Below are 27,703 nucleotides of genomic sequence, written 5' to 3' on the forward strand. Positions count from 1 at the left end.
CCCTCTCCCCAGTGTATTTACATCCCTCTTCCCAGTGTATTTACATCCCTCTTCCCAGTATATTTACATCCCTCTCCCCAGTGTATTTACATCACACTCCCCAGTGTATTTACATCCCTCTTCCCAGTGTATTTGCATCCCTCTTCCCAGTGTATTTACATCTCTCTCCCCAGTGTAATACATCCCTCTCCCCAGTGTGTTTCCATTTGTCTCCCCAGTGTATTTACAACCCTTTCCCCAGTGTATTTACAAACCTCTCCCCAATTTATTTACATCCCTCTCTCCAGTGTATTTACATCCCTATCCCTAGTGTATTTACATCCCTCTTCCCAGTGTATTTACATCCCTCTTCCCAGTGTATTTACATCCCTCTCCCAGTGTATTTACATCCCTCTCCCCATTGTATTTACAACCCTCTCCCCAATGGATTTATATCCCTCTTCCCAGTGTATTTACATCCCTCTTCCCAGTATATTTACATCCCTCTCCCCAGTGTATTTACATCACACTCCCCAGTGTATTTACATCCCTCTTTGCAGTGTATTTACATTCCTCGCCCCAGTGTATTTACATCAGTGTCCCCAGTGTATTTACGCCCCTCTCGCCAGTGTATTTATATCCCTCTTCCCAGTGTATTTAGATCCCTCTCCCCAGTGCATTTACATCCCTCTTCCCAGTGTATTTATATCCCTCTCCCCAGTGTATTTACATCCCTCTTCCCAGTGTATTTAGATCCCTCTCCCCAGTGTATTTACATCCCTCTCCCCACTGTATTTACATCCCTCCCCCATGTGTATTTTCAACCCTCTCCCCATGTGTATTTACCTCCCTCGCCCCAGTGTATTTACAACCCTCTCCCCAGTGTATTTACCTCCCTCGCCCCAGTGTATTTACAACCCTCTCCCCAGTGTATTTGCATCCCTCTCCCCAGTGTATTTACATCCCTCTCCCCAGTGTATTTGCATCCCTCTCCCGAGTGTATTTACATCACTCTCCCCCAGTGTATTTACATCCCTGTCCCCAGTGCATTTACATCCCTGTCCCCAGTGTATTTACATCCCTCTCCCCAGTGTATTTACATCCCTCTCCCAGTGTATTTACCTCCCTCACCCCAATGTATTTTCAGCCCTCTCCCCAGTGTATTTACATCACACTCCCCAGTGTATTTACATCCCTCTCTCCTGTGTATTTACATCCCTCTCCCTAGTGTATTTACATCCCGCTCTCCAGTGTATTTACATCCTCTCCCCAGTGTATTTACATCCCTCTCCCCAGTGTATTTACATCCCTCTCCCAGTGTATTTACCTCCCTCACCCCAATGTATTTTCAGCCCTCTCCCCAGTGTATTTACATCACACTCCCCAGTGTATTTACATCCCTCTCCCCAGTGTATTTACATCCTTCTCCCCAGTGTATTTACATCCCTCTCCCTAGTGTATTTACATCCCTCTCCCCAGTGTATTTACATCCCTCTCCCCAGTTTTTCTACATCCCTCTCCCCAGTGTATTTACATCCCTCTCTCCTGTGTATTTTCATCCCTCTCCCCAGTGTATTTACATCCCTCTTCCCAATGTATTTAAATCCGTCTCCCCTGTGTATTTACATCCCTGTCCCCAGTGTATTTACATCCCTGTCCCCAGTGTATTTACATCCCTGTCCCCAGTGTATTTACATCCCTGTCCCCAGTGTATTTACATCCCTCTTCCCAGTGTATTTACATCCCTCTTCCCAGTGTATTTACATCCCTCTTCCCAGTGTATTTACATTCCTCTCCCCAGTGTATTTACATCCCTCTCCCCAGTGTATTTGCATCCCTCTCCCGAGTGTATTTACATCCCTCTCCCCCAGTGTATTTACATCCCTCTCCCCAGTGTATTTACATCCCTCTCCCCAGTGTATTTACATCCCTCTCCCCAGTGTATTTACATCCCTCTCCCAGTGTATTTACCTCCCTCGCCCCAGTGTATTTACAGCCCTCTCCCCAGTGTATTTACAACCCTCTCCACAGTGTATTTACATCACACTCCCCAGTGTATTTACGTCCCTCTCTCCAGTGTATTTACATCCTCTCCCCAGTGTATTTACATCCTTCTCCCCAGTGTATTTACATCCCTCTCCCAAGTGTATTTACATCCCTCTCCCCAGTGTATTTACATCCCTCTCCCCAGTGTATTTACATCCCTCTCCCCAGTTTTTTTACATCCCTCTCCCCAGTGTATTTACATCCCTCTCTCCTGTGTATTTTCATCCCTCTCCCCAGTGTATTTACATCCCTCTTCCCAATGTATTTAAATCCGTCTCCCCTGTGTATTTACATCCCTGTCCCCAGTGTATTTACATCCCTGTCCCCAGTGTATTTACATCCCTCTTCCCAGTGTATTTACATCCCTCTTCCCAGTGTATTTACATTCCTCTCCCCAGTGTATTTACATTCCTCTCCCCAGTGTATTTACATTCCTCTCCCCAGTGTATTTACATTCCTGTCCCCAGTGTATTTACGTCCCTCTCCCCAGCGTATTTACAACCCTCTCCCCAGCGTATTTACAACCCTCTCCCCAGTGTATTTACAACCTTCACCACAGTGTATTTACAGCACACTCCGCAGTGTATTTACATCCCTTTCCCCCAATGTATTTACATCCCCATTCCCAGTGTATTTACGTCCCTCTCCCCAGTGTATTTACGTCCCTCTCCCCAGTGTATTTACGTCCCTCTCCCCAGTGTATTTACATCCCTCTCCCCAATGTATTTACATCCCTCTCCCCAATGTATTTACATCCCCCTCCGCAGTGTATTTACCTCCCTCGCCCCATTGTATTTACAACCCTTTCCCCAGTGTCTTTGCATCCCTCCCCCCCGTGTATTTTCAACCCTGTCCCCAGTGTATTTCCATCCCTCTCCCCAGTGTATTTCCATCCCTCTCCCCAGTGTATTTACATCCCTCTCCCCAGTGTATTTCCATCCCTCTCCCCAGTGTATTTACCTCCCTCGCCCCAGTGTATTTACAACCCTCTCCCCTGTGTATTTACAGCCCTCTCCACGTTGTACTTACATCACACTCTCCAGTGTATTTACGTCCCTCTCCCCAGTGTATTTAGATCACATTCCCCAGTGTATTTACGTCCCTCTCCCCAGTGTATTTAGATCACATTCCCCAGTGTATTTACGTCCCTCTCCCCAGTGTATTTAGATCACATTCCCCAGTGTATTTACGTCCCTCTCCGCAGTGTATTTAGATCACATTCCCCAGTGTATTTACGTCCCTCTCCCCAGTGTATTTACATCCCTCTTCCCTGTGTATTTACATCCCAATCCCCAGTGTATTTACATCCGTCTCCCCTGTGTATTTACATCCCTCTCCCCAGTTTATTTACATCCCTCTCTCCAGTGTATTTGCATCCGTCTCTCCAGTGTGTTTCCGTCCCTCTCACCAGTGTATTTACGTCCCTCTCCCTAGTGTATTTACATCGCACTCCCCAGTGTATTTCCATCCCTCTTCCCAGTGTATTTCCATCCCTCTTCCCAGTGTATTTACATCCCTCTCCCCAGTGTATTTACATCCCTCTTCCCAGTGTATTTCCATCCCTCTTCCCAGTGCATTTTCTTCCCTCTCCCCAGTGCATTTACATCCCTCTTCCCAGTATATTTCCATCCCTCTTCCCAGTGTATTTCCATCCCTCCTCCCAGTGTATTTACATCCCTCTCTCCAGTGTATTTACATCCCTCTTCCCAGTGTATTTCCATCCCTCTTCCCAGTGCATTTTCTTCCCTCTCCCCAGTGCATTTACATCCCTCTTCCCAGTGTATTTACATCCCACTTCCCAGTGTATTTCCATCCCTCTTCCCAGTGCATTTTCTTCCCTCTCCCCAGTGTATTTACATCCCTCTCCCAGTGTATTTACCTCCCTCGCCCCAGTGTATTTACATCCCTCTCCCCAGTGTATTTACATCCCTCTCCCAGTGTATTTACCTCCCTCGCCCCAGTGTATTTACGTCCCTCTCCCCAGTGTATTTAGATCACATTCCCCAGTGTATTTACGTCCCTCTCCCCAGTGTATTTACATCACATTCCCAGTGTATTTATATCCCTCTCTCCTGTGTATTTACATCCCTCTCTCTAGTGTATTTACGTCCCTCTCCCCAGTGTATTTACATCACACTCCCTAGTGTATTTGCATCCCTCTTCCCAGTGTATTTACATCACACTCCCCAGTGTATTTACATCCCTCACCCCAGTGTATTTACATCCCTCACCCCAGTGTATTTACATCCCTCTCCCCAGTGTATTTACATCCCTCTCTCCAGTGTATTTGCATCCCACCCCCCCGTGTATTTTCAACCCTCTCCCCAGTGTATTTTATCCCTCTCCCCAGTGTATTTACATCCCTCTCCCCAGTGTATTTACATCCCTCTCCCCAGTGTATTTACATCGCTCTCTCCAGTGTATTTTCATCCCTCTCCCCAGTGTATTTACATCCCTCTTCCCAGTGTATTTAAATCCGTCTCCCCTGTGTATTTACATCACACTCCCCAGTGCATTTCCATCCCTCTTTCCAGTGTATTTACATTCCTCTTCCCAGTGTATTTGCATCCCTCTCCCCAGTGTATTTCCATCCCTCTCCCCAGTGTATTTACCTCTCTCACCCCAGTGTATTTACAACCCTTTCCCCAGTGTATTTACATTCCTCTCTCCAGTGAATTTACATCCCTGTCCCCAGTGTATTTACTTCCCTCTCTCCTGTGTATTTCCATCCCTCTCCCCAGTGTATTTACCTCTCTCGCCCCAGTGTATTTACAACCCTTTCCCCAGTGTATTTACATCCCTCTCTCCAGTGTATTTCCATTCCTCTTGCCAGTGTATTTACATCCTTGTCCCCAGAGTATTTATATCCCTCTCCCCAGTGTATTTACATCCCTCCCTCCTGTGTATTTACATCCCTCTCCCTAGTGTATTTACATCCCTCTCCCCGGTGTATTTACGTCCCTCTCCCCAGTGTATTTACATCCCTCTTCCCAGTGTATTTTCGTCCCTCTCCCCAGTGTATTTACATCCCTCTTCCCAGTGTATTTTCATCCCTCTCCCCAGTGTATTTACAACCCTCCCCCCAGTGTATTTACAACCCTCCCCCCTGTGTATTTACATCCCTCTCTCCAGTGTATTTACGTCCCTCTCCCCAGTGTATTTACATCCCTCTTCCCAGTGTATTTTCATCCCTCTCCCCAGTGTATTTACAACCCTCCCCCCAGTGTATTTACATCCCTCTCCCCCTGTGTATTTACATCCCTCTCCCCAGTGTAATACATCCCTCTCCCCAGTGTGTTTCCATTCGTCTCCCCAGTGTATTTACAACCCTTTTCCCAGTGTATTTGCAACCCTCTCCCCAATTTATTTACATCCCTCTCTCCAGTGTATTTACATCCCTGTCACCAGTGTATTTACATCCCTGTCCCCAGTGTATTTACATCCCTCTCTCCAGTGTATTTACATTCCTCTCGCCAGTGTATTTACATCCTTGTCCCCAGTGTATTTATATCCCTCTCCCCAGTGTATTTACATCCCTCTTCCCAGTGTATTTACATCCCTCTTCCCAGTGTATTTACAACCCTTTCCCCAGTGTATTTGCAACCCTCTCCCCAATTTATTTACATCCCTCTCTCTCCAGTGTATTTACATCCCTCTTCCCAGGATATTTACATCCCTCTCCCCAGTGTATTTACATCACACTCCCCAGTGTATTTACATCCCTCTTTCCAGTGTATTTACATTCCTCGCCCCACTGTATTTACATCGGTGTCCCCAGTGTATTTACGCCCCTCTCGCCAGTGTATTTACATCCCTCTCCCCAGTGTATTTACATCCCTCTTCCCAGTGTACTTTCATCCCTCTCCCCAGTGTATTTATATCCCTCTTCACAGTGTATTTACATCCCTCTTCCCAGTGTATTTAGATCCCTCTCCCCAGTGTATTTACATCCCTCTCCCCACTGTATTTACATCCCTCCCCCATGTGTATTTTCAACCCTCTCCCCAGTGTATTTACCTCCCTCGCCCCAGTGTATTTACAACCCTCTCCCCAGTGTATTTACCTCCCTCACCCCAGTGTATTTACAACCCTCTCCCCAGTGTATTTGCATCCCTCTCCCCAGTGTATTTACATCCCTCTCCCCAGTGTATTTGCATCCCTCTCCCGAGTGTATTTACATCACTCTCCCCCAGTGTATTTACATCCCTCTCCCCAGTGTATTTACATCCCTGTCCCCAGTGTATTTACATCCCTCTCCCAGTGTATTTACATTCCTCTCGCCAGTGTATTTACATACTTGTCCCCAGTGTATTTATATCCCTCTCCCCAGTGTATTTACATCCCTCTTCCCAGTGTATTTACATCCCTCTTCCCAGTGTATTTACAACCCTTTCCCCAGTGTATTTGCAACCCTCTCCCCAATTTATTTACATCCCTCTCTCTCCAGTGTATTTACATCCCTCTTCCCAGGATATTTACATCCCTCTCCCCAGTGTATTTACATCGCACTCCCCAGTGTATTTACATCCCTCTTTCCAGTGTATTTACTTTCCTCGCCCCACTGTATTTACATCAGTGTCCCCAGTGTATTTACGCCCCTCTCGCCAGTGTATTTACATCCCTCTCCCCAGTGTATTTATATCCCTCTTCACAGTGTATTTACATCCCTCTTCCCAGTGTATTTACATCCCTCTCCCCACTGTATTTACATCCCTCTCCCCACTGTATTTACATCCCTCCCCCATGTGTATTTTCAACCCTCTCCCCAGTGTATTTACCTCCCTCGCCCCAGTGTATTTACAACCCTCTCCACAGTGTATTTACCTCCCTCACCCCAGTGTATTTACAACCCTCTCCCCAGTGTATTTGCATCCCTCTCCCCAGTGTATTTACATCCCTCTCCCCAGTGTATTTGCATCCCTCTCCCGAGTGTATTTACATCACTCTCCCCCAGTGTATTTACATCCCTCTCCCCAGTGTATTTACATCCCTGTCCCCAGTGTATTTACATCCCTCTCCCCAGTGTATTTACATCCCTCTCCCCAGTGTATTTACCTCTCTCGCCCCAGTGTATTTACCTCTCTCGCCCCAGTGTATTTACAGCCCTCTCCCCAGTGTATTTACAACCCTCTCCCCAGTGTATTTACATTCCTCTCCCCAGTGTATTTACATCCCTCTCTCCTGTGTATTTACATCCCTCTCCCTGGTGTATTTACATCCCTCTCTCCAGTGTATTTACATCCCTATCCCTAGTGTATTTACATCCCTCTTCCCAGTCTATTTACATCCCTCTCCCAGTGTATTTACATCCCTCTCCCCATTGTATTTACAACCTTCTCCCCAATGGATTTATATCCCTCTCCCCAGTGTTTTTACATCCCTCTTCCCAGTATATTTACATCCCTCTCCCCAGTGTATTTACATCACACTCCCCAGTCTATTTACATCCCTCTTCCCAGTGTATTTACATCCCTCTTCCCAGTATATTTACATCCCTCTCCCCTGTGTATTTACATCACACTCCCCAGTGTATTTTCATCCCTCTTCCCAGTGTATTTACATCTCTCTCCCCAGTGTAATACATCTCTCTCCCCAGTGTGTTTCCATTCGTCTCCCCAGTGTATTTACAACCCTTTCCCCAGTGTATTTACAACCCTCTCCCCAATTTATTTCCATCCCTCTCTCCAGTGTATTTCCATCCCTCTCCCCAGTGTATTTACCTCTCTCGCCCCAGTGTATTTACAACCCTTTCCCCAGTGTATTTACATTCCTCTCTCCAGTGAATTTACATCCCTGTCCCCAGTGTATTTACTTCCCTCTCTCCTGTGTATTTCCATCCCTCTCCCCAGTGTATTTACCTCTCTCGCCCCAGTGTATTTACAACCCTTTCCCCAGTGTATTTACATCCCTCTCTCCAGTGTATTTCCATTCCTCTTGCCAGTGTATTTACATCCTTGTCCCCAGAGTATTTATATCCCTCTCCCCAGTGTATTTACATCCCTCCCTCCTGTGTATTTACATCCCTCTCCCTAGTGTATTTACATCCCTCTCCCCGGTGTATTTACGTCCCTCTCCCCAGTGTATTTACATCCCTCTTCCCAGTGTATTTTCGTCCCTCTCCCCAGTGTATTTACATCCCTCTTCCCAGTGTATTTTCATCCCTCTCCCCAGTGTATTTACAACCCTCCCCCCAGTGTATTTACAACCCTCCCCCCTGTGTATTTACATCCCTCTCTCCAGTGTATTTACGTCCCTCTCCCCAGTGTATTTACATCCCTCTTCCCAGTGTATTTTCATCCCTCTCCCCAGTGTATTTACAACCCTCCCCCCAGTGTATTTACATCCCTCTCCCCCTGTGTATTTACATCCCTCTCCCCAGTGTAATACATCCCTCTCCCCAGTGTGTTTCCATTCGTCTCCCCAGTGTATTTACAGCCCTTTTCCCAGTGTATTTGCAACCCTCTCCCCAATTTATTTACATCCCTCTCTCCAGTGTATTTACATCCCTGTCACCAGTGTATTTACATCCCTGTCCCCAGTGTATTTACATCCCTCTCTCCAGTGTATTTACATTCCTCTCGCCAGTGTATTTAAATCCTTGTCCCCAGTGTATTTATATCCCTCTCCCCAGTGTATTTACATCCCTCTTCCCAGTGTATTTACATCCCTCTTCCCAGTGTATTTACAACCCTTTCCCCAGTGTATTTGCAACCCTCTCCCCAATTTATTTACATCCCTCTCTCTCCAGTGTATTTACATCCCTCTTCCCAGGATATTTACATCTCTCTCCCCAGTGTATTTACATCACACTCCCCAGTGTATTTACATCCCTCTTTCCAGTGTATTTACATTCCTCGCCCCACTGTATTTACATCGGTGTCCCCAGTGTATTTACGCCCCTCTCGCCAGTGTATTTACATCCCTCTCCCCAGTGTATTTACATCCCTCTTCCCAGTGTACTTTCATCCCTCTCCCCAGTGTATTTATATCCCTCTTCACAGTGTATTTACATCCCTCTTCCCAGTGTATTTAGATCCCTCTCCCCAGTGTATTTACATCCCTCTCCCCACTGTATTTACATCCCTCCCCCATGTGTATTTTCAACCCTCTCCCCAGTGTATTTACCTCCCTCGCCCCAGTGTATTTACAACCCTCTCCCCAGTGTATTTACCTCCCTCACCCCAGTGTATTTACAACCCTCTCCCCAGTGTATTTGCATCCCTCTCCCCAGTGTATTTACATCCCTCTCCCCAGTGTATTTGCATCCCTCTCCCGAGTGTATTTACATCACTCTCCCCCAGTGTATTTACATCCCTCTCCCCAGTGTATTTACATCCCTGTCCCCAGTGTATTTACATCCCTCTCCCAGTGTATTTACATTCCTCTCGCCAGTGTATTTACATACTTGTCCCCAGTGTATTTATATCCCTCTCCCCAGTGTATTTACATCCCTCTTCCCAGTGTATTTACATCCCTCTTCCCAGTGTATTTACAACCCTTTCCCCAGTGTATTTGCAACCCTCTCCCCAATTTATTTACATCCCTCTCTCTCCAGTGTATTTACATCCCTCTTCCCAGGATATTTACATCCCTCTCCCCAGTGTATTTACATCGCACTCCCCAGTGTATTTACATCCCTCTTTCCAGTGTATTTACTTTCCTCGCCCCACTGTATTTACATCAGTGTCCCCAGTGTATTTACGCCCCTCTCGCCAGTGTATTTACATCCCTCTCCCCAGTGTATTTATATCCCTCTTCACAGTGTATTTACATCCCTCTTCCCAGTGTATTTACATCCCTCTCCCCACTGTATTTACATCCCTCTCCCCACTGTATTTACATCCCTCCCCCATGTGTATTTTCAACCCTCTCCCCAGTGTATTTACCTCCCTCGCCCCAGTGTATTTACAACCCTCTCCACAGTGTATTTACCTCCCTCACCCCAGTGTATTTACAACCCTCTCCCCAGTGTATTTGCATCCCTCTCCCCAGTGTATTTACATCCCTCTCCCCAGTGTATTTGCATCCCTCTCCCGAGTGTATTTACATCACTCTCCCCCAGTGTATTTACATCCCTCTCCCCAGTGTATTTACATCCCTGTCCCCAGTGTATTTACATCCCTCTCCCCAGTGTATTTACATCCCTCTCCCCAGTGTATTTACCTCTCTCGCCCCAGTGTATTTACCTCTCTCGCCCCAGTGTATTTACAGCCCTCTCCCCAGTGTATTTACAACCCTCTCCCCAGTGTATTTACATTCCTCTCCCCAGTGTATTTACATCCCTCTCTCCTGTGTATTTACATCCCTCTCCCTGGTGTATTTACATCCCTCTCTCCAGTGTATTTACATCCCTATCCCTAGTGTATTTACATCCCTCTTCCCAGTCTATTTACATCCCTCTCCCAGTGTATTTACATCCCTCTCCCCATTGTATTTACAACCTTCTCCCCAATGGATTTATATCCCTCTCCCCAGTGTTTTTACATCCCTCTTCCCAGTATATTTACATCCCTCTCCCCAGTGTATTTACATCACACTCCCCAGTCTATTTACATCCCTCTTCCCAGTGTATTTACATCCCTCTTCCCAGTATATTTACATCCCTCTCCCCTGTGTATTTACATCACACTCCCCAGTGTATTTTCATCCCTCTTCCCAGTGTATTTACATCTCTCTCCCCAGTGTAATACATCTCTCTCCCCAGTGTGTTTCCATTCGTCTCCCCAGTGTATTTACAACCCTTTCCCCAGTGTATTTACAACCCTCTCCCCAATTTATTTCCATCCCTCTCTCCAGTGTATTTACATCCCTATCCCTAGTGTATTTACATCCCTCTTCCCAGTGTATTTACATCCCTCTCCCAGTGTATTTACATCCCTCTCCCAGTGTATTTACATCCCTCTCCCATTGTATTTACAACCCTCTCCCCAATGGATTTATATCCCTCTCCCCAGTGTATTTACATCCCTCTCCCCAGTGTATTTACATCCCTCTCCCCAGTGTATTTACATCCCTCTTCCCAGTGTATTTACATCCCTCTTCCCAGTATATTTACATCCCTCTCCCCAGTGTATTTACATCACACTCCCCAGTGTATTTACATCCCTCTTTCCAGTGTATTTACATTCCTCGCCCCAGTGTATTTACATCAGTGTCCACAGTGTATTTACGCCCCTCTCGCCAGTGTATTTACATCCCTCTCCCCCAATGTATTTACATCCCCCTTCCCAGTGTATTTACATCCCTCTCCCCAGTGTATTTATATCCCTCTCCCCAGTGTATGCACATCCGTGTCCCCAGTGTATTTACATCCCACTCCCCAGTGTATTTACATCCCTCTCCCGCAGTGTCTTTATATCCCTCTCCCCAGTGTATTTACATCCCTCTCCCCAGTGTATTTACATCCCTCTCCCCCAGTGTATTTACAACCCTCTCCACAGTGTATTTACATCACACTCCCCAGTGTATTTACATCCCTCTCCCCCAGTGTATTTACATCCCTCTCCCCAGTGTATTTACATCCCTCTCCCCAGTGTATTTATATCCCTCTCCCCAGTGTATGCACATCCGTGTCCCCAGTGTATTTACTTCCCACTCCCCAGTGTATTTACCTGTCTCTTCCTTTGTGCGCAGCCTAGTGCTGTCCTATGCTCTTCTTCGTACACTGTCTGTTGAATCTTTCATCTCCACCTGAGGGCTCAGATAGGTCCTCACTTTACCATCTCTTCTGAAACACTGTAGCTGCAACAGTGTAGCGCTCTGTCTGCTGCACTGGGCCGTCAGCCTGAATTACCTGCTCAGGTCTCTGGATTTGGATTTGAACCCACAACGTTCTTACTCAGGCAAGATGCTATCACTGTGCATCAGCTGATGACTGGGACAGTGTGTTCTATAGACTGTTGACATGAGCTTCCAGTCCGTTTCAGGATATTTCTGACAAACTAGACCTCGCAGTATCATCCTTGGGCTTCAGGATCCTTTGCCTCTCTGTTGCGTTGGAGTGGAATGGGGCAGATCTATCTATCCCTATGGGCTGTACAGGAGGCTTGTACTTCCGGTGTAGTCATGGTAAATCCTCCTTCCGGCCTGTACCTCTGTGTCTGCTCGATCTCCCCTGTTTGTTTCAATTACACATGCAGCAGAGCAACATGTACTGCTACCCAAGGATATGAACTGTTGCCTACAGCTTTACAACACCTGGAACCTGTGGCCAGACTGCTGAATCCTCTCTGAGTGTTGTCTTCAATTCAAGAGGCATCAAATTCCCTGGAAGCAGAGAGTGGGGAGACTATGTCGTATGCTGGGCAGAGGGGGTGAGGAGCGAGGGGAGGGGAGTCCACATCCTGGGTTAGGGAGGGAGGAGCGAGGGGAGGGGAGACCATGTCCTGGGCTGGGCAGAGGGAGGGAGGTGCGAGGGGAGGGGAGACCACATCCTGGGCAGAGGGAGGGAGGAGTGAGCGGAGGGGAGACTATGTCCTGGGCTAGGGAGGGAGGAGCGAGGGGAGGGGAGACCACATCCTGGGCTAGGGAGGGAGGAGCGAGGGGAGGGGAGACCACATGCTGGGCTAGGGAGGGAGGAGCGAGGGGAGGGGAGACCATGTCCTGGGCTGGGCAGAGGGAGCGAGGAGCGAGGGGAGGGGAGACCACATCCTGGGCTAGGGAGGGAGGAGCGAGGGGAGGAGAAACCACATCCTGGGCTAGGGAGGGAGGAGCGAGGGGAGGGGAGACCACATCCTGGGCTAGGGAGGGAGGAGCGAGGGGAGGGGAGACCACATCCTGGGCTAGGGAGGGAGGAGCGAGGGGAGGGGAGACCACATGCTGGGCTAGGGAGGGAGGAGCGAGGGGAGGGGAGACCATGTCCTGGGCTGGGCAGAGGGAGCGAGGAGCGAGGGGAGGGGAGACCATGTCCTGGGCTAGGGTGAGGTGTGGAATGGGAATCTCTGCAACCAATTATGGGGGTAGGGAGGGGATGTGGAGGGACTGGTAATTGTAGACCTGAAGCTATTGAGTGGCAGGAGCAATGCTGGTGAGTTTGCTGAGTGTTTATTGTTTCAGAGGGAACTGTTTGAAGGATTGGCTGGATTGCGTCACTCGGTTCTGTTCTCTTTCACTCACTTTCACCCACATTCTCTCTTGTAGGAAAAGGTCGAGTACATCTTCCTGATAATATTCACAATTGAAGCGATTTTGAAAATCATTGTGTATGGATTCCTGTTTCACCCAGATGCCTACCTACGGAATTTCTGGAATATACTGGATTTTGTCATAGTCTTTGTCGGGTATGTCTCACAGTTGTCAGTCATGATGGTCTGTTTACTCTCCGTTCACGCAGATATATTTTAATTAACGCATTCAGATTTGTATCACTGTGGCAAAACATACACGTCTGTGTGGAATTCTTTAACTAGTCTTCTGTATGATGAGAAACAGCATGTAAGAGGTGATCAGAGACGCAAATCATTTTCAACAGGAAAGTATTCGGTTTAGTTCAGGCAAGTTGACAGAAAAGAAGAAAGACTTGCATTTCTGTAGCACCTTTCGTGACATCAGGACTTCCCAAAGCGCTTTACAGCCAATGAAGTACTTTTGAAGTGTATGGTCACTGTTGTAATGTAGGAAATGCGGCAGCCAGTTTACACACAGCAAGATCCCACAAGCAGCAATGAGATAATCCTCAGATAATTTGTTTATTAGTAATGTTGGTTGAGGGATAAATATTGACCAGGACACAGTGGAATACACCCCTCCTGTGTTCCCAATAGTGGCTATGGAATATTTTTACATACACTTGAGAGGGCAGACAGGGCCTCAATTTAACATCTCATCTGAAAGACGGCACCTCCGACAGTGCAACACTCCCTCAGTACTGCACTGGAGTATCAGCCTGGGTTATTGTGCTCAAGTCTCTGGAGTGGGACTTCCACAACCTTCAGACTTAGAGGTAAAGGAGCTACCAACTGAGTTGCTGACATTTTGTAAGAGGTTCCATAACTGACACAGTGGATTCTGTGCAGTGTAATTTCCCAGGACTGTTTTAATTAATCACTACATACATCTTGTGAAAATTCAACGGTTGAAACAGTTGTTTGATCGAATGTTACTATGAGGCATTTGTCTCATTTGTTCTATTTCCAAAAGGCATTTGATACAGTGCCACACAACAGACTCGTGAGCAACATTATAGCTCATGGAATAAAAGGGACGGTAACAACAAGGATACGAAATTGGCCGAGTGACAGGAAACAGAGAGTTAATGGATGTTTTCCGGGCTGGAGGAAGGTTTGAAGTGGAGTTCCCCAGGGATCAGTGTTGCGACCCTTGCTTTTCCTGATATATATTAATGACCTAGACGTTGGTGTACAGGGTACAATTTCAAAGTTTACGGATGATATGAAACTTGGAAGCATTGTGAACTGTGAGGAGGAAAGTGTAGAACTTCAGAAGACATAGACAAGTTGGTGGAATGGGCAGACGGGTGGCAGATAAAGTTCAATGCAGAGAAATGTGAAGTGATTCATTTTGGTAGGAAGAACATGGAGAGACAATATAGAATAAAGGGTACAATTCTAAAGGGGGTGCAGGAGCAGAGGGACCTGGGTGTATATGTGCACAAATCTTTGAAGATGGCAGGACAGGTTGAGAGCGTGGTCAATAAAGCATACAGTATCCTGGGCTTTATTAATAAGGGCATAGAATACAAGAGCAAGGAAGTTATGTTGAACTTGTATAAGACACTAGTTCGGCCTCAGCTGGAGTATTGTGTTCAGTTCTGGGCGCGCACTTTAGGAAAGACGTGAGGACATTGGAGAAAGTACAGAAAAGATTCACGAGAATGGTTCCAGGGATGAGGAATTTCAGTTATGAAGATAGATTGGAGAAGTTGGGACTGTTTTGCTTGGTGAAGAGAAGGCTGAGAAGTGATTTGATAGAGGTATTCAAAATCATGAGGGGTCTGGACAGAGTAGATTGAGAGAAACTGTTCCCACTTGTGAAAGGATAAAGAATGAGAGGGCACAGATTTAAGGTAATTGGCAAAAGAAGCAATGGTGACATGCGGAAAAACTTTTTCACGCAGCAAACGGGGTTAGGGTCTGGAATGCACGGCCTGAGAGTGTGGTGGAGGCAGGTTCAATCAAGGCCTTCAAAAGGGAAATGGATTGTTACCTGAAAAGGCAGAATATACGGATTATGGGGAGAAGGCAGGGGAATGGCACAAAGTGAATTGCTCACGCTGAGAGCCAGTGTGAACACGATGGGCCGATTGGCCTCCTTCTGCCCTGTAACAATTCTGTGATTCTGAGAGATGCAGTGTTTGCTTGAGTATTTACTTCAAATCAGGCCAGACTGTATTTGCAGGGGAGCTGAGTCTGAGCTGAGTCAATCTGTATTGTGTTGGGCTCAGAGAGCTGCCGAGCGGTGAGATTTTGTGCTGTGCTCGTGAAAGAGTTTGGTCAGATTGAAGCTGTTTAGAAGGGAAGTAATGGGCATATTTACTATTTGATGCAGTTTGCAGCAGGATTTCACTAGGCTGCACTGTTTCCTATTCTGTGTTCTGTACATAAAACTGATTGTCGTTCTGAACCCTGAGTCTTGCAGGCTCCAAGTGGACTTTCATTCCGGTCACTGAAGAGAGCAGGACCGTGTGCCAGCAGATTTAACCAGCGCAGTTCAGTAGCTGGTGCACAGTGAGGGTTCCTGCTCTGGTTCCTAGCATCACTTATGTGTCTAGATAATGGACAGATAGAGGAGCACATCAGATCACAGAGAGCCGATAGAATGAAAAGGCCGATAACACCAAGTACAGAAAAGTATGTAACAGCCTGATAACGGGAGAGAGAAGGAGGTGAATGTGAGGTGGGGTGGGGGGGGGGGGGGTTGCGGGAGGGGCATTACAGGGAGTGATTACATTGTACATTAATGATTTAGACGTGAATATAGGAGGTATGATCATTAAGTTCGCAGATAACATGAAAATTGGTGATGTTGTAAGTAGTGAGGAGGAAGGCCTCAGATTACAGGACAATCTAGATAGGCTGGTAAGATGGGCGGAGCAGTGACAAATGGAAATTAATCCTGAGAAGTGTGAGGTGATGCATTTTGGGAGGACTAACAAGGCAAGGGAATATACAATGGATGTTAGGACCCTAGGAAGTACAGAGGGTCAGAGGGACCTTGGTGTACTTGTCCATAGACCACTGAAGGCAGCAGCACAGGTAGATAAGGTGGTTAGGAAGGCACATGGGATACTTGCCTTTATTAGCCGAGGCATAGAATATAAGAGCAGGGAGGTTATGATGGAGCTGTATAAAACACTAGTTAGACCACAGCTGGAGTACTGTGTACAGTTCTGGGCACCACACTATAGGAAGGATGTAATTGCACTGGAGAGGGTGTGGAGGAGATTCACCAGGATGTTGCCTGGGCTGGAGTATTTCAGCTATGAAGAGAGACTGAATAGGCTAGGGTTGTTTTTCCTTAGAGCAGAGAATGCTGAGGGGGGACCTGATTGAGGTTTACAAAATTATGAGGGGCTTTGATAGGTTAGATAGGAAGAAACTTTATCCCTTAGCGGAGGGGTCAATAACAAGGGAGCATAGATTTAAGGTAAGGGGCAGGAGGTTTAGAGGGGATTTAGGAAAAAGTTTTTCACCCAGAGGGTAGTTGGAATCTGGAATGCACTGCCTGAAGAGGTGGTAGAGGCAGGAACCCTCACAACATTTAAGAAGTATTTAGATGAGCACTTGAAATGCCATAGCATACAGGGCTATGGGCCAAGTGCTGGAAAATGGGATTAGAATAGTTAGGTGCTTGATGGCCGGAACAGACATGATGGGCCAAAGGGCCTGTTTCTGGGCTGCATAACTCTGACTCTATGATTACGGGGAAGAGGGGGGTGCTGGCGGGGAGGTGCGGTGGTGGGAGTGATTACAGGGACAGACAGGGAGGGATTACACAGCAGAGAGTGATTATGGGGAGGCAGTGATTATGGGCAGAGTATTAAAGGGGAAGTGATTAAAGGGAGACTGATCGAAGGGGAAGCGATCGAAGGGGGAGCGATCGAAGGGAGAGTGACCGAAGGGAGAATGATCGAAGGGAGAATGATCGAAGGGGGAGTGATCGAAGGGGGAGTGATCGAAGGGGGAGTGATCGAAGGGGGAGTGATCGAAGGGGGAGTGATCGAAGGGGGAGTGATCGAAGGGGGAGTGATCGAAGGGGGAGTGATCGAAGGGGGAGTGATCGAAGGGGGAGTGACCGAAGGGGGAGTGACCGAAGGGAGAGTGACTGAAGGGAGAGTGACCGAAGGGAGAATGATCGAAGGGAGAGTGATCGAAGGGGGATTGATGGAAGGGGAAGCGATCGAAGGGGAAGCGATCGAAGGGGAAGCGATCGAAGGGGAAGCGATCGAAGGGGGAGCGATCGAAGGGGGAGCGATCGAAGGGGGAGCGATCGAAGGGGGAGCGATCGAAGGGGGAGCGATCGAAGGGAGAACGATCGAAGGGAGAGTGATCGAAGGGGGAGTGATCGAAGGGGGAGTGATCGAAGGGGGATTGATCGAAGGGGGATTGATCGAAGGGGGAGCGATCGAAGGGAGAGCGATCGAAGGGAGAGCGATCGAAGGGGGAGCGAATGAAGGGGGAGCGAATGAAGGGGGAGCGAATGAAGGGGGAGCGAATGAAGGGGGAGCGAATGAAGGGGGAGCGAATGAAGGGGGAGCGAATGAAGGGGGAGCGAATGAAGGGGGAGCGAATGAAGGGGGAGCGAATGAAGGGGAAGCGATCGAAGGGGGAGCGATCGAAGGGGGAGCGATCGAAGGGAGAGCGATCGAAGGGAGAGCGATCGAAGGGGGAGCGATCGAAGGGGGAGTGATCGAAGGGGGAGTGATCGAAGGGGGAGTGATCGAAGGGGGAGTGATCGAAGGGGGAGTGATCGAAGGGGGATTGATCGAAGGGGGAGCGAATGAAGGGGGAGCGAATGAAGGGGGAGCGAATGAAGGGGGAGCGAATGAAGGGGGAGCGATTGAAGGGGGAGCGATTGAAGGGGGAGCGAATGAAGGGGGAGCCACTGAAGCGGGAGCGATCGAAGTGGGAGAGAATGAAGGGGAAGCGATTGAAGGGAGACTGACTGAAGGGGGAGTGATTGAAGGGGGAGCGATCGAAGGGGGAGCGATGGGAGGGAGAGTGAATGATGGGAGACTGAATGAAGGGGGTGTGACCGGAGGGACAGTGACCGGAGGGACAGTGATGGGAGGGAGAGTGTTGAGAGGGAGGGTGATGAGAGGGAGCATGTTTCAAGGGGGCGTGATTAAATGGGGTGTGATTAAAGGGGCGAGTGTTTCGGAGGTGATTGAAGGGGGGTGTGATCACAGTGGGTGTCTGATTACGGGGGGTGCAGGGTGTGATTGCTTTGGGTCGAGTGATTATGGGGGTAGGGCAGCGAGTGTTTTTGGGAGTGGGGTTTTGCAGAGAGTACAGGGCTTGCTCTGTATATTACCCTCACTGAGCTGCTTCAGTGACTGTCAATGGTCAGTCCCTTGTAGCAGATTGGATTGTAGACTGTCAGTGACCCACTTGCTCCTCCTCCTGCAGGCTCTGCACTATTGCACTGGAACAGCTGAGTCCGTCAGCGAAGAATGCAGGCTTTGACGTGAAGGCCCTTCGAGCATTCCGAGTATTGAGACCACTGCGTCTAGTGTCAGGAGTTCCCAGTAAGTACACGAGAAGTCGTTTCATTTCCAGAAAAGTGATTTGATTCGCTGCTTAAATCAGTTACACTCACTGTGTAACTGTACAGAGTTACTGTTTATTCAGGACGAGGGTCACTCACTGTGTAATTGTACAGAGTCACTGTTTATTCAGGACGAGGGTCAATCACTGTAACTGTACAGGGTCACAGTTTATTCAGGACGAGGGTCACTCACTGTGTAACTGTACAGGGTCACAGTTTATTCAGGACGAGGGTCACTCACTGTGTAACTGTACAGGGTCACTGTTTATTCAGGACGAGGGTCAATCACTGTAACTGTACAGGGTCACAGTTTATTCAGGACGAGGGTCACTCACTGTGTAACTGTACAGGGTCACAGTTTATTCAGGACGAGGGTCACTCACTGTGTAACTGTACAGAGTCACTGTTTATTCAGGACGAGGGTCACTCACTGTGTAACTGTACAGGGTCACAGTTTATTCAGGACGAGGGTCACTCACTGTGTAACTGTACAGAGTCACTTTTTATTCAGGACGAGGGTCACTCACTGTGTAACTGTACAGGGTCACTGTTTATTCAGGACGAGGGTCACTCACTGTGTAACTGTACAGAGTCACTGTTTATTCAGGACGAGGGTCACTCACTGTGTAACTGTACAGAGTCACAGTTTATTCAGGACGAGGGTCACTCACTGTGTAACTGTACAGAGTCACAGTTTATTCAGGACGAGGGTCACTCACTGTGTAACTGTACAGAGTCACAGTTTATTCAGGACGAGGGTCACTCACTGTGTAACTGTACAGAGTCACTGTTTATTCAGGACGAGGGTCACTCACTGTGTAACTGTACAGAGTCACTGTTTATTCAGGACGAGGGTCACGCACTGTGTAACTGTACAGAGTCACAGTTTATTCAGGACGAGGGTCACTCACTGTGTAACTGTACAGGGTCACTGTTTATTCAGGACGAGGGTCACTCACTGTGTAACTGTACAGGGTCACAGTTTATTCAGGACGAGGGTCACTCACTGTGTAACTGTACAGAGTCACTTTTTATTCAGGACGAGGGTCACTCACTGTGTAACTGTACAGGGTCACTGTTTATTCAGGACGAGGGTCACTCACTGTGTAACTGTACAGAGTCACTGTTTATTCAGGACGAGGGTCACTCACTGTGTAACTGTACAGAGTCACAGTTTATTCAGGACGAGGGTCACTCACTGTGTAACTGTACAGAGTCACAGTTTATTCAGGACGAGGGTCACTCACTGTGTAACTGTACAGAGTCACAGTTTATTCAGGACGAGGGTCACTCACTGTGTAACTGTACAGAGTCACTGTTTATTCAGGACGAGGGTCACTCACTGTGTAACTGTACAGAGTCACTGTTTATTCAGGACGAGGGTCACGCACTGTGTAACTGTACAGAGTCACAGTTTATTCAGGACGAGGGTCACTCACTGTGTAACTGTACAGGGTCACTGTTTATTCAGGACGAGGGTCACTCACTGTGTAACTGTACAGAGTCACTGTTTATTCAGGACGAGGGTCACTCACTGTGTAACTGTACAGGGTCACTGTTTATTCAGGACGAGGGTCACTCACTGTGTAACTGTACAGGGTCACTGTTTATTCAGGACGAGGGCCACTCACTGTGTAACTGTACAGGGTCACTGTTTATTCAGGACGAGGGTCACTCACTGTGTAACTGTACAGAGTTACTGTTTATTCAGGACGAGGGTCACTCACTGTGTAACTGTACAGGGTCACTGTTTATTCAGGACGAGGGTCACTCACTGTGTAACTGTACAGAGTCACTGTTTATTCAGGACGAAGGTCACTCACTGTGTAACTGTACAGAGTCACAGTTTATTCAGGAAGAGGGTCACTCACTGTGTAACTGTACAGAGTCACTGTTTATTCAGGACGAGGGTCACTCACTGTGTAACTGTACAGGGTCACTGTTTATTCAGGACGAGGGTCACTCACTGTGTAACTGCACAGGGTCACTGTTTATTCAGGGCGAGGGTCACTCACTGTGTAACTGCACAGGGTCACTGTTTATTCAGGGCGAGGGTCACTCACTGTGTAACTGCACAGGGTCACTGTTTATTCAGGACGAGGGTCACTCACTGTGTAACTGTACAGGGTCACTGTTTATTCAGGACGAGGGTCACTCACTGTGTAACTGTACAGGGTCACTGTTTATTCAGGACGAGGGTCACTCACTGTGTAACTGTACAGCGTCACTGTTTATTCAGGACGAGGGTCACTCACTGTGTAACTGTACAGGGTCACTGTTTATTCAGGAAAAGGGTCACTCACTGTGTAACTGTACAGGGTCACTGTTTATTCTGGACGAGGGTCACTCACTGTTTAACTGTACAGGGTCACAGTTTATTCAGGACGAGGGTCACTCACTGTGTAACTGTACAGGGTCACTGTTTATTCAGGACGAGAATCACTCACTGTGTAACTGTACAGGGTCACAGTTTATTCAGGACGAGGGTCACTCACTGTGTAACTGTACAGGGTCACAGTTTATTCAGGACGAGGGTCACTCACTGTGTAACTGTACAGGGTCACTGTTTATTCAGGACGAGGGTCACTCACTGTGTAACTGTACAGGGTCACTGTTTATTCAGGACGAGGGTCACTCACTGTGTAACTGTACAGGGTCACTGTTTATTCAGGACGAGGGTCACTCACTGTGTAACTGTACAGGGTCACTGTTTATTCAGGACGAGGGTCACTCACTGTGTAACTGTACAGAGTCACTGTTTATTCAGGACGAGGGTCACTCACTGTGTAACTGTACAGAGTCACAGTTTATTCAGGACGAGGGTCACTCACTGTGTAACTGTACAGAGTCACAGTTTATTCAGGACGAGGGTCACTCACTGTGTAACTGTACAGGGTCACAGTTTATTCAGGACGAGGGTCACTCACTGTGTAACTGTACAGAGTCACAGTTTATTCAGGACGAGGGTCACTCACTGTGTAACTGTACAGGGTCACAGTTTATTCAGGACGAGGGTCACTCACTGTGTAACTGTACAGGGTCACAGTTTATTCAGGACGAGGGTCACTCACTGTGTAACTGTACAGAGTCACAGTTTATTCAGGACGAGGGTCACTCACTATGTAACTGTACAGAGTCACAGTTTATTCAGGACGAGGGTCACTCACTGTGTAACTGTACAGAGTTACTGTTTATTCAGGACGAGGGTCGCTTACTGTAACTACAGAGTCACAGTTTATTCAGGACGAGGGTCACTCACTGTGTAACTGTACAGAGTTACTGTTTATTCAGGACGAGGGTCGCTTACTGTAACTACAGAGTCACAGTTTATTCAGGACGAGGGTCACTCACTATGTAACTGCACAGAGTTACTGTTTATTCAGGACGAGGGTCACTCACTGTGTAACTGTACAGGGTCACTGTTTATTCAGGACGAGGGTCACTCACTATGTAACTGTACAGAGTTACTGTTTATTCAGGACGAGGGTCACTCACTGTGTAACTGTACAGGGTCACTGTTTATTCAGGACGAGGGTCACTCACTGTGTAACTGTACAGAGTCACAGTTTATTCAGGACGAGGGTCACTCACTGTGTCACTGTACAGAGTTACTGTTTATTCAGGACGAGGGTCGCTTACTGTATAACTAAGAAGATAAGAAATAGGAGCAGGAGTAGACCATTCGGCTCCTCGTGCCTGCTGTGCTATTTAATATGGCCATATCTGATCATCTTACTCAACTCCAGTCTCCTGTCTGCTTCCCATATCCCATGATTCCCTGAGACCAAAAATCTGTCAATCCCAGCATTAAATATACTCAAGGATGGAGCATCCACAACCCACTGGAGAAATGATTCACAATACTTGGAATGTAAAATATTCTCTTCATCTCAGTCTGGAATGATTGGCCCCTTGTCCTGAGATTGTCCCTCATGTGTTTTAGATTGGCCAGTCAGGGGAAACAACCTCTGAGTCTAATATAAAAGCAAAATACTGCGGATGCTGGAAATCTGAAATAAAAACAAGAAATGCTGGAACCACTCAGCAGGTCTGGCAGCATCTGTGGAAAGAGAAGCAGAGTTAACGTTTCGGGTCAGTGACCTTCATCGGAACCCCTGAGTCTACCCTGTCCAGCCCCTTCAGAATCTTGTATTGTTCAATGAGATCACCTCCCATTCTACTGAGCTCCAGAGAGTATAGAAGCAATTTACTCGGCCTCTCATCATAGGACAACCCTTGCATCCCAGGAACCAATCAAGTGAACCTTTGCTGCACCCTCCAGGGCAAGCATATTTTTCCTTAATCAAAACAGAAAGTGCTGGAAATACTCAGCAGGTCAGGCAGCATCTGTGGAGAGAGAAGCAGAATTTCATGTCCGCGATCTTTCATCAGAACTGGCAAAGGTTAGAAATGAATTAGGTTTTAAGCAAGTGAAGGGGTTAGTGTGTGGGGGTGGGGGGAGGTTGTGGAGCTGGTAGGGAAGAGAACAAAGGAGGAGGTGTGTGATAGGGCAGAGCGCAGGAGAGATTAAATAACAAAGCTGTCCTGGGACAAAGGCAAAGAGTGTGTTAATGCTTGTGGTGAAAGACAAAGCATTAGTCCAGAGAGACTGTTAATAGCGGAATAATGAGCAGCTCTGACTACATGAAAAACAGGCACATGGTTAAAAAAAAATAAAATGAAATCATAATAATAAAAAAATATATAAAAAGGGCCAGTCATGTTCTGAAATCGCTTAACTTAAGGTTGAGTCCACAAGGTTGTAGAGTGCCATTTTACGATGTTGCCTGGTCTGGAGGGCATTAGCTATGAGGAGAGGTTGGATAAACTCTGATTGTTTTCACTGGAACGAAGGAGGTGGAGGGGTGACATGATAGGGGTTTACAAAGTTATGAGCGGCATGGACAGAGTGGATAGTCAGAAGCTTTTTCCCAGGGTGGAAGAGTCAGTTACTCGGGGACATAGGTTTAAGGTGTGAGGGGCAAAGTTTAGAGGGGACGTGCGAGGCAAGTTCTTTACACAGAGGGTGGTGGGTGCCTGGAACTTGCTGTCGGGGGAGGTGGTGGAAGCAGGTACGATAGCGACGTTTAAGAGGCATCTTGACAAATACATGAATAGGATGGGAATAGAGGGATACGGTCCCCGGAAGTGCAGAAGGTTTTAGTTTAGACAGGCATCAAGATTGGTGCAGGCTTGGAGGGCCGAATGGCCTGTTCCGGTGCTGTACTGTTCTTTGTTCTTTGTTTTGTACATTTCGAACCTGTGCCAGTTCTGATGAAAGGTCACTGACCGAGAAAAGACAAACAGGATGTTAATGGTGAGGTGAAAGACAAAGCATTAGTACAGGAAGAGTGTTAATGGACACAAAAATGAACAGCCCTGGCCCAAAGCACAAACATGAAAAAAACCTGAAAAAAAACAGTGGGCAGGCACATGGCAAAAGAAAAAATGAATGATGAAAAAAAGTAAAATAAAATAAAAATAAATAATAAAAATGAAAAAATAACTACAAATATAAAGGGGGGCCCATCATGCTCTGAAATGATTGAACTCAATGTTCAGTCTGGCAGGCTGTAGTGTGCCTAATCGGTAAATGAGATGCTGTTCCTCGAGCTTGCGTTGATGTTCACTGGAACACTGCAGCAATCCCAGGATAGAGATGTGAGCATGAGAGCAGGGGGGAGTGTTGAAATAGCAAGCAACCGGAAGCTTGGGGTCATGCTTTCGCTCTGAGCGAAGGTGTTCCGCAAAGCAGTCACCCAGTCTGCGTTTGGGTGACCACATTGTGAGCAGCGAATACAGTATACTACATTGAAAGAAGTACAAGTAAATCGCTGCTTCACCTGAAAGGAGTGTTTGGGGCCTTGGATAGTGATGAGAGAGGAGGTAAATGGGCAGCTATTACATCTCCTGCAATTGCAGGGGAAGGTGCCATGGGAAGGGTCGAGGTGTCAGGGGTAATGCAGGAGTGGACCAGGGTGTTGCAGAGGAAACGATCTCTTCGGAATGCTGATAGGGGAAGGGAGGGGGAGATGCGTTTGGTAGTGGCATCACGCTGGAGGTGGTGGAAATGGCAGAGGATGATCCTTTGGATATGGAGGCTGATGGGGTGGAAAGTGAGGACAAGGGGAACCCTGTCACGGTTCTGGGAGGGAGGGGAAGGGGTGAGGGTGGAGGTGTGGGAAATGGGCCGGACACGGTTGAGGACCCTGTCAACCAGGAAAAGGAAGACGTATCAGAAGCGCTGTCGTGGAAGGTTGCATCATCAGAGCAGATGCGTGAGAGACGGAGAAACTGGGAGAATGGAATGGAGTCCTTACAGGAGGCAGGGTCTTTCTCTGTCGATTAACACCCTCTCTGTACTAACACTTTGTCTTTCAGCACACCATTAACATACTGTTTGCCTTTGCTCCATGACCTTCTTGTCAGTTATTCTCTGTGACCCTGTCCTATCACACCTTCCCTTTTTCTCTTGCCCCTCCCCCGCTTTATTTGCTTAAAACTTATTACATTTCTAACCTTTGCCAGTTCTGATGACCCGATACGTTAACTCTGCTTCTCTCTCCACAGATGCTGCCAGACCTGCTGAGTATTTCCAGCATTTCTTGTTTTTATTTCAGATTTCCAGGATTTGCAGTGTTTTGTTTTTATTTTTTAGATATGGAATAATATCAGTTGCCCCATTATTCTGGCATCCCTTATATGTGTAGACCGCTGTCACTGGGATCTTTCTGGAGCAGTTCTTTTCAGGCAGAGTCAAGAATTAATCTGGCAGGCTTTCCAGGAGAAAGGCAGCATCAGGGGTTTCAACTGTCACTCTGGATTTGCAGTTTTTTTCAAAGAGGTGGAGGGAAATGAGCTGGGTGTTTCTTTCAGCAGGCTATAAACCCAACTGACTCAAAACAGTGTTCAAAAATGAAACCCACTCTTGAGAACCATGAATCTTGACATGTCAGTTCTCTGTAAACAACTCTCCCCAGTCACCAAGGCTTCTGTTGTTTATTTCGCTTAAGGCATGTGACATCCAGTAAAGGTTTGTTTTCAAACAACACCTCCCAGTGACCCTTGTAAAAAAGAAACAAGCACATATCCATGGAATCATTTCAGTTTTCCAAATGAACCAATGTCCATAATTCTAAAATACGAGTCCTCAAAAAATATTTTTTTAAAAGAAGCACTTTCATAACATCAGTCTTACTATTCTTTGCAATATTATATGCCTCTTCTTTTAATCTAGTACTAGCCTTAACTTCCTTAGTAAGCAATCTTTCTTGCTGAGTTTTTGTTTTTAATGGAATGTATTTTTGTTGAACATTTTGTATTGTTTCTTTAAATGTTTCCAACTGTTTATTTTCCACCATACCTTTTAATCTATTTACCCAATCAACCGTAGCTAGCTCTCCCCTCATACCTGTGTAAATGGTGTTGTTTAAGTTTAATATTCTTGTTTGGGACTGGAGCATGTCACTTTCAAACTTAATATGTAATTCAATTGTATAATGGTCACTTTTTCCCAGTGGATCTTTTACTATTAGATTATCAATTAACCTCATTGCACAATGCCAGATCTAAAATATGTCACACACACGAGAAGTGCGATAATACAACAATCATGATTAAATCTGAAGAGTTATAAAAACTGACTTTGTCTTTTTTTAAAAAATGAACCTTTTGTTTAAAAAGTGAACAGTACTGTAAAATGGCCACGAAGAAAAAAGGCTTGGCCTTTGCGTATTCAAACTGTCTGACAAGGACAAAGGACAAATCTTCAAAGATAAGAGGTGTCAATTGAACCCATCCTACACCCATCATAAAACATTCCAAAATTGAATGTCTTCTTCTGAAACAAAGAAGGTGTGAAGTAGCCACGTCCTGGGCCATCGTGCGATCACCATGGGGAAGAGACCAGAGTGTCTCCTATCAGTAACACAGCTTTACCTTAAAAAAACAGCCTTGAGTGAGAGCCTCCAGAGAAAGAGGGAGAAGAAAAGCAGCCTGTTTTCCAGTAAGCCAGAAGACATGAGCCCTGCTCTATAATCCTACATCTACACTAGACAGCAGTGAACTAGAAGTGATCAACCATCTTCAACTGAACTTTCAATGAAGAGAGAAATCTACAACCGTCTCAGGCCTATACCCAACGAGAACTCGATTTCCAAGAGAATTCAGCAAGTTTATCGTGACCTCCCCCCCCCACCCCCCCCCCCCCACTCCCACTAAAAATCGCTTTCTCCTTTTCCCCACTCTATTTGTCTCTTGTGTGTGCGTATGTGTGTGTGCACGCATGAGCGAATGCCTGAGTAGATATGGTTGCCACAATTTCAGGATAAGGCGTATTGATCAATTAACAATCGATTTTCTGTTTTTAAACCTACAAGGAAACCTGTTGCTGTGTTTATATTTGACAAATAAAACACTAAAGGGGTTAAACCCTAATAACAAAACATACTTGCTGAGGTCAGGTGAGGAGTCAAACAGTGGGAACCACCCACATTGCAGCACATGACTGTAACACCTAGTTGGTTGCATAACCTATTGTTCGAGGAAATTGTCTTGAAAGCATTCTACAAACTCATCTTCCAGACCACCTTTGCCAATTTGATTTGTCCAGTCTATATGAAGATTAAATTCCCCCACAGTTATTACATTGTCTTTGTTACAAGCTCCAATTATTTCTTGTTTAATGCTCTGTCCAATGGTATAATTATTGTTAGGGGGCCTATAAACTACTCCCATCAGCATTTTCTGATCCTTGTTATTCCTAATCTTCACCCAAACTGATTCTACTCCTCCTCTTCTGAGCCACGATCCTTTCTCACTACTGTCCTTATGTCACCTTTCACTATCAGGGCTACTCCTACTTTTCATTCAGTCTGTCTTTTCAAACTGTTGTATATTCTGGAATATTTATTTCCCAACCTTGGTCACCTTGTAACCATGTCTCTGTAATGGT

General features: G+C 46.7%; 1 protein-coding gene across 6 annotated transcripts in view; it reads left to right on the forward strand.

Annotated features, from left to right (window-relative positions):
• cacna1sa (calcium channel, voltage-dependent, L type, alpha 1S subunit, a) overlaps positions 1 to 27,703 on the forward strand; it is a 722,633-nt gene that overhangs the window by 289,802 nt on the left and 405,128 nt on the right. For 5 of the 6 annotated variants that reach the window (XR_010977454.1, XM_068056913.1, XM_068056914.1 and 2 more), the window contains exons 3-4: positions 13,165 to 13,304; positions 18,612 to 18,730. Coding sequence is in view for 4 of the 6 variants with exons in the window: in XM_068056913.1 (XP_067913014.1) it covers positions 13,165 to 13,304; positions 18,612 to 18,730 (259 nt within the window). In the remaining 2 variants the exon portion in view is untranslated. The remainder of the gene's footprint in view (positions 1 to 13,164; positions 13,305 to 18,611; positions 18,731 to 27,703) is intronic. The other variant, XM_068056917.1, reaches the window with a different exon arrangement.

Source organism: Heterodontus francisci, chromosome 25, assembly GCF_036365525.1.
Source record: "Heterodontus francisci isolate sHetFra1 chromosome 25, sHetFra1.hap1, whole genome shotgun sequence".
Classification (NCBI taxonomy): Eukaryota; Metazoa; Chordata; class Chondrichthyes; order Heterodontiformes; family Heterodontidae; genus Heterodontus; species Heterodontus francisci.